The sequence below is a fragment of the Bidens hawaiensis genome, unplaced genomic scaffold (assembly GCF_021521415.1).
Source record: "Bidens hawaiensis isolate Kalapana, Puna unplaced genomic scaffold, B.hawaiensis_p1.1 tig00038674_1, whole genome shotgun sequence".
Lineage (NCBI taxonomy): Eukaryota > Viridiplantae > Streptophyta > Magnoliopsida > Asterales > Asteraceae > Bidens > Bidens hawaiensis.
The window spans coordinates 34,797-42,757 of NW_027496805.1; the positions used below are offsets into that span (position 1 = coordinate 34,797).

Genomic DNA, 7,961 nt, shown 5'->3' on the forward strand with positions numbered 1-7,961 from the left:
CCTAATTTTAGACTTCTATGCAATGTTTTCAGACCTGGCCCGGATGTCTACCCGGAAACCTTACTGGGTCAAAGGTCGCACCGACGCAGGAGGGCTCCGGTGTTTGACCCGGATGACGTCATGAATAATTTAAATATAATACATATAAAAAATAATAATAACCAAAAATCATAATAATAACAAACTTTAATGTTTATTTATGTTTTATACATTACGTTTCAAATACATATGATTTATGTTTGATCAATAAAGTTATCAATGAAGCTTGGTTGGTTGGCTCATGGGATAATTATTAAAGCTTCTATCTCGAAAATGACTCAAGTTTGAATACTGGGATGCACATTTCATTTTGGATTTTAGGAAAACTTGGGTTTTACCTGTTGACCCACCGGGTCACCGGGTCCAGGCCGACTGCCACCCGCAAAACCCGGCTGACTTTTTAGAAAACAGCCCAAATACCGTGACCCTTCAAAACACTGCTTCTATGTATTAGTTTTACACTACACAACCTAGCTCGAGCAAAACTTAATCTCGTTTAATGTTTTTCTCATAACATATAAAAAAAACCAAAAACATATATAAATTAATTAATAAATAAAAAACAATCCGAGTCCAAGCTTAAATAAAAAAACAAGCTGAGCTCAAGCTTTAAAAAAAAACTCGAAATAAGCCTCAAGCTTGGTATAACTTTATAATATATCTATCTTTGGGGACTAAATTTATAATCTCCTCTATGTTTATTAAAAAATATTACAACATTGACACGTTGTGACTGATTTGGTGCAATAATGAGTGGAATATTGTAGTCCTTTTACAGCTTTCTATTTCCTATATAAACAATTAATCACACTTCACCCACTGCCACTGAAGGCCCGACCCGTTTACGTTCGGATCCACCGGTATTCTCCTAATCTCTATAACCTCTTCATTTAATAATAATAATAATAATAATAATGGTATTTTGAAGTGAATTTGTTGATGTTTAGTAGTGATACTGATTTTAAGTGTAATGTCTGTGCTAAATTTGAAGGTTTTGATACATGTGCTCTATTTTTAGGGTTCTGTAGATCTATAATGTGAATAATTGTTGGATGTAGTTTTGGACTTTTGGTACTGCAATATCTCTGATTGACAGCACTCACCTGTCCCCAATAGAATCCAATTTTTTATCTGGTAAGACATTATTCAATTAATGACTACTTATTTCAACAATTTTACTGCCCTGTCTTTGTTTGAATGTGTTCTTTTCAAAGTGATTGTTACCATTTATGGAATAAAAAACATACACAACTAGTTGTTTAAAGCTAGGATAATTAGCCATTTTATGCTTATTTCAATATTCTACATTCCTGAACATTTAACACTGATTATTACAATGTTAAATCACAATAATAAGCTTAAATGCACATCCAAACACCCCTCCTAAACTAGTGTTCTTTTTGTCTTAAAACTTGATTTCCAATGAGAAACTGAACTATATATGTTTTTAGCTTGTTTATTTGTTATTGTTGTTTATTATTTTTGTAGTTGAGTTGTTTTCAATAATATTTTGTGGGTACAAGATTTAATTGATAAAACAGTACTTTATACAATTATTAAGCAATTGTCTGTCTTCACATGTGCACATGGATAGCTCAGTGTTTCTGTGGTCCAAGGCAGCTGCTACATTTTTTTCATATATCTATTGTTATCATGTAGATTATAAATAGATCTTCATTGTGATATTTATATCTGCAAATGATGCTTGTATTGTTGTGAGGGATCCCCTTAAGATATAAGCATGTGCTGAAGGGTATAGAACACCAACCACCACCACAAATTTATTTTGGATTCACAAAAAAATGAAACTGTATAAATATTATACCTTTTAGCCGGTATCCTTTTCTAGGCCTGGTTTATTGGGCCGATCAGGGGTTGGGCTGAGCCCACTGGGCTGGGCCCAGAACAGGGTAGCGTGTACATAGCTATGAAAACATTGAGGTCTTATATTTAATGAAAGATTATCAAGGGGTGTTTGGCGTTGTGTTTTTAAAATGATATTATTTAGTAATAATATATAGGAAATTAGGGATAAAATATAAAGTTTTAAAGTATCTGCAACAAAACTGATCAAATAACCGATTTAAAACTCAATGTCAAACACCCCCTCATATTTTTGTAATTTTTTGGTTTTATGCTAACCTATACTACTTTCCTGTTTATACCTTATCTTTATGTACTATAGGCATTCATTTTTTATTTTTCTAAGATACAAATAATTGTGACAGATTTTGATCTCTCAAAATGCCTGATCTTGAAGCTCCATTGCTCCGCCCCAAAAGAAAGAAGATTTGGGTTGACTATTTTGTCCAATTCAGATGGATTATTGTCATTTTTGTTGTACTTCCAATCTCCTTCACTCTATACTTCCTCACTTATCTCGGCGACGTTAGATCCGAATGGAAGTCATACAAACAACGCCAAAAGGAACACGACGAAAACGTCAAAAAAGTAGTTAAACGTCTCGCAGAAAGAAACCCATCAAAGGACGGGCTCGTATGCACAGCCCGAAAACCCTGGATTGCTGTTGGAATGAGAAACGTTGACTACAAACGGGCCCGCCATTTCGAAGTTGACCTTTCGGCTTTCCGCAACATTCTTGAAATCGACCAAGAATGCATGATTGCAAAATGTGAGCCATTGGTCAACATGGGTCAAATCACACGGGCCACGGTCCCACTGAACCTTGCGCTCGCAGTTGTTGCTGAGCTCGATGATCTAACCGTTGGTGGGCTGATCAACGGGTACGGTATCGAGGGTAGTTCTCATCTATACGGGCTTTTTTCTGATACCGTTGTGGCCTATGAAATCGTTCTTTCTGGCGGTCGGGTTGTTCGGGCCACAAAAGATAACGAACACTCCGACCTGTTTTATGCAATTCCATGGTCTCAAGGAACTTTGGGCTTATTAGTATCTGCTGAAATCAAACTCATACCCATTAAAGAATACATGAAATTAACTTACACACCCGTTAGCGGTAGCGTTAAAGAACTCGGAAAAGCATATATCGACTCGTTTGCTCCACGTTTCGGCGATGAAAACAATGAACAAGTTCCTGATTTTGTGGAAACTATGATTTACAATCCTCATGAAGGTGTTTGCATGACGGGAAAATACGCATCTAAAGAAGAAGCAAAGAAAAAAGGAAACAAGATTAATAGCGTCGGGTGGTGGTTTAAACCGTGGTTTTATCAGCATGCGCAAACCGCACTTACAAAAGGGGAATTTGTTGAGTACATTCCGACTCGGGAATATTATCATAGGCACACAAGGTGTTTGTATTGGGAAGGGAAGCTTATTCTGCCATTTGCTGATCAATGGTGGTTTAGATATTCACTCGGATGGTTGATGCCACCAAAGGTTTCTTTGTTGAAAGCTACACAAGGTGAAGCGATTAGAAATTATTATCATGAAATGCATGTTATTCAAGATATGCTTGTTCCTCTCTATAAGGTTCCTGATGCTTTGGAATGGGTTGATCGCGAGATGGAGGTAAAATGTTTTATTATTTTTAGTTTTTTACATTGCCTGTTTGTTTATAGGTGGCTATTTGGGTGTTTAGTTATACATATGCTGGTTTGGGTAGTTATTTTTGTTAACGGGTCAAAATTAGAGGTGATAATTTCAGACCATTCGGCTAAAATGGACCGGCCTGGGTTGGTCTGTATTTTATCAATATTGGTCAAACCATTTAAAAGCTTTTAAAATGGGTTGGCCCGTTTAGTTATGAACAGATTGGTTCGGATAGTTGTATCTCTAATGGGTCAAAATTAGAGGTGCTAATATTGACCCATTTAGCTAAAATGGTCTGGTTTGCATTATTTTGATTGGTCATGCTAATAAAAGTTTTAAAATGGTTGGTTTAGTCACATTGGTGGAACTTAATTTTTATTAAAAAAAGTGTTTGCAAATGCTCAAAACGACTTAATTTTTTTTATTAAAAAAAGTTACATGATTATTTTAACAAATGGTCTTATTCAAGACATTAATTATCTATATAAAAAGGTTGAAACTGGACACCATCCCTGTTCGACCCATAGCAAAAGTACTTGTTTTGATCTTTCACCCAAATCACCTAACCATTAAAAAAATAGCTTTAAGGGGAAATGGGCTAAAGGTTCGGAAGATTTTGTTTTAATTCGAACCCAATTTGAGCAGACCGGAATTTGACCTGTCACCCAACCCGTCCAAGCCACCCTACTTTCATGTGAAACACATTACAAAAAATAGCTTTAAAGGGAAATCGGCTAAACGGGTCGAAAGATTCTGTGTTTGATCCGACCTGTTTGACCCATTATCCAAGCCGTCCAACCCACCTCTACTTCATGTAAAAACATTACATAATAATTCCCTTACACTCTTTTTATAATAATCTACAGGTATATCCCCTGTGGCTTTGCCCACACCGCCTATACAAGCTCCCATACAAAACCATGGTGTACCCGGAGCCAGGATTTGAGGAACATTGCAGACAAGGTGACACACCCTACGCTCAAATGTACACAGACGTCGGTGTCTACTATGCACCAGGACCCGTGTTAAGAGGTGAGGTTTTTGATGGAGTCGACGCAGTTCGTAGAATGGAAAGGTGGCTAATCGAGAACCACGGGTACCAGCCACAATACGCAGTTTCTGAACTGAACGAGAAAAACTTTTGGAGGATGTTTGATGCAGGGCTTTACGAGCAGTGCAGGAACAAGTATGGAGCTGTGGGAACGTTTATGAGCGTGTATTATAAGTGTAAGAAAGGTAGGAAGACCGAGAAGGAGGTTCAGGAAGCCGAGCAAGCGCAAGTTGACGTCCCGTATGCTGAAACCGATTAGCCGTTGTCGAGTTCAGGGTTAGTTGTGGTTAATGGAGGCTAGAATTTGTTGGTTTTCTTGTATCCACGTACTTGGTTTTATTTGGTCTTGTTTGAAGCTTCTTACAACTTGGTTTGATTTGAATATTTGATTCCACTAGAATATATGATTTGGATGTTGACCAACAAACTGAGGGGTTTATATAAATAAAACTCAAATGAAAATCAATCAATCAATCATGCCCAGTAAAATCCCACCGACAGCAAAGCTATAAGTAGGGTCTGCGGAGGGTGGGATGTAGGCACACCGTACCTCTATCCAAAGGGATAAAGAGGTGGCTTCCAGAGAGACCCTCGGCTCTAAGTACATGTGTATGAAGCAAAATAAAGGAAATCAAAGTTTAACAGTTATATAAAAACTACTACTAATTATAATAATATTAATAATAAGATCACAGTTTAACAGCTATATAAAAGCTAATAATAATTATAATAATAATAATAATATATGTAAGGGAAATACCATTATGGTATGTGACCTAAATAAGTTAAGTCTAAGCCCTAAGGTATTCAAATCTCTCTAAAAATCCTTAACTTTAATTCCACTTCTCCACGAATTCCTATCCTCAACCATGTCCTCGGAGAGGTTTAGGTCTATCAAATCATGCCTAATCCTCTCATCCCAAGTCAATTTCGGTCGTCCTCTACCCTTCCTCCCCTCTATAGTAATGTTTTCTACGGATCTAACAGGATTCATCGTCTGTCTTCTCTTTACATGTCCAAACCATCTCAATCTCCACTCTCTTATCTTGTCTGCTATGTTCGCCACCCCTAATCTCTCGCGAAACACAACGTTTCTTATTCGGTCTAGCCTTGTGTGCCCACACATCCAACGTAGCATTCTCATTTCTGCTACCTCCAGCTTCAGCACCTGTGCCTTCTTGATGGCCCAACAATCTGTTCCATATAGCATTGCAGGTCTAACTGCCACCCTATAGAATTTTCCCTTTAGTTTAGTCGGGAAACTCTTGTCGCACAATATACCTGTGGCTGCTTTCCATCTACACCATCCTACCTGAACTCGGTGGGTCATATCACTGTCTAATTCCCCATCGCTCTGTACAAATGATCCTAAATACTTGAACTTCGTTACCTGCGGGACCACCTGCCCTTCAATTGTGATTTGTGCGTCTTTATTGTCGTTTATCCCACCAAAATCACAGTGGAGGTACTCCGTCTTAGATCGGCTAATCTTTAAACCTTTTGTCTCTAAGGTTGTTCGCCACTCCTCAAGCCTTATGTTTAGATCTTGTTTTTTCTCAGCAAGTAACACAATATCGTCTGCGAACATCATGCACCACGGGAGAGTCCCCTGAATCGACTTTGACAACTCATCCAAGACTACTGCAAAAAGAAACGGGCTCAACGCTGACCCCCGGTGAAGACCTACCTCTACAGGAAAGAAATCAGTATCCCCCACTGGCGCACGGACACTTGTTTCACTCCTGGTATACATATCCATAATTATCTCTATGTATTTCCTGGGCACTCTTCTACCTTCCAAGCACTCCCAGAGCACCTGTCGTGGCATACTGTCGTAGGCCTTTTCTAGGTCAATAAACACCATATGTAGATCACGCTTCTTCTCCCTATACTTTTCCATTAATCTTCTTATCAGGTGTATTGCCTCTGTGGTGGAACGCCCCGGCATGAAGCCAAATTGGTTGACCGTAACCTGAGTTTCCCGTCTAAGTCTAACCTCAATCACTTTTTCCCATAGCTTCATAGTATGACTTAGTAGTTTGATTCCTCGGTAGTTACCACAACATTGGGCGTCTCCTTTGTTCTTATAGATAGGAACTACAACGCTGCTCCTCCACTGGTCTGGCATCTTACGTGATTTGAGAATACTATTGAACAGAGTAGTTAACCACATGACTCCTTCCTCCCCCAGACACTTCCACACCTCGATGGGTATGTTGTCTGGGCCAACCGCCTTAGACCTTCCCATCCTCCTAAGTGCATCCTTCACCTCTTCTCGTGTGATCCGTCGGCAGTAGAAGTTATTCGATTGTTGTCGTTGAAAGTTTGTGTTGTCATGTTCTTCTTGGTAAGCTCTCCCATTGTTAAAAAGATTGTGGAAGTAGGTTTGCCATCTTAGCTTGATGTCCTGCTCCTTGACCAGTACATGCCCATCTGTATCCTTTATGAACTTCACCGGTCCTAGATCTTGCCTTCTACGCTCCCTGGCTTTGGCAATCTTAAACATAGCATGTTCCCCCTCTTTTGTTTCTAGACTTTCATACATCCGTTTAAAGGCCGCCTTCTTTGCTTCCGCCACTGCCTTCTTCGCCTCTATCTTGGCCGTTTTGTAGTTGTCCCTCAATTCCACTCGCTCCTCCTCATTCGTGCACCTCATTAGCTCCCTAAAACATCCTTGTTTGTCCCTTATCTTGTCTTGCACTGCGTCATTCCACCACCAAGACTCCTTATGCCCACTTGTCTTTCCTGTTGTGACCCCGAGAGTTTCCTTTGCTACTTGGATGATCTTTGTCTCCATAGCTTCCCATATATGAGTTGAGTCCCCATTTAGTCGAGCCCGCGTATGCAGTATGAGTTTATCCTTAAACAGTAGGAGATTTTCGTCCTTCAAATTTCCCCATCGAATTCTCGGTGTACCTTTCTTCTCTCGAACAGTCAGCTTATTTCTGAAGGCTATATCTGTCACTAGTAGTCGATGTTGAGTCACAACTGCCTCCCCAGGTATGACTTTGCAGTCCTTCCACCAACGTCGGTCTCCTTGCCTCATCAAAAGGTAGTCAATTTGCGTGTCGCGTTTGCCACTGCTAAAAGTGATTAAATGAGAATCTTGTTTCCTAAAAAAAGAATTTATAATACCTAGGTCATGTGCCACCGCAAACTCTAGAAGATCTGTTCCGGTCTCATTCCTATCACCAAAACCGAAACCCCCATGTACGGCCTGAAAACCATCGTTAGCCTTACCAATGTGTCCATTAAAATCACCTCCTATGCAAATCCTCTCCCCCTAGGTATGCCCCCTACCACTGCGTCTAGGCAATCTTAAAATTCTCTCTTTTCCTGATCCCCTAGGCCTACATGA

General features: G+C 39.5%; 1 protein-coding gene across 1 annotated transcript; it reads left to right on the forward strand.

The window, feature by feature from the left end:
* Positions 1-872: 872 nt before the first annotated feature.
* Positions 873-4,891, forward strand: LOC143590589 (delta(24)-sterol reductase-like). Its single transcript, XM_077071025.1, has 3 exons — positions 873-899; positions 2,268-3,531; positions 4,419-4,891. Exons 2-3 carry the CDS (start codon positions 2,284-2,286, stop codon positions 4,860-4,862), a joined length of 1,692 nt encoding a protein of 563 aa, XP_076927140.1. The 5' UTR covers positions 873-899; positions 2,268-2,283; the 3' UTR covers positions 4,863-4,891.
* The last annotated feature ends 3,070 nt before the right edge of the window (positions 4,892-7,961 follow it).

Coding starts and splice junctions, on each gene's coding strand:
- LOC143590589 (XM_077071025.1), top strand. CDS start 2,284: ATGCCTGATCTTGAAGCTCCATTGCTCCGCCCCAAAAGAAAGAAGATT. Junction 3,532..4,418: donor GGGTTGATCGCGAGATGGAG/GTAAAATGTTTT, acceptor AATAATCTACAG/GTATATCCCCTGTGGCTTTG.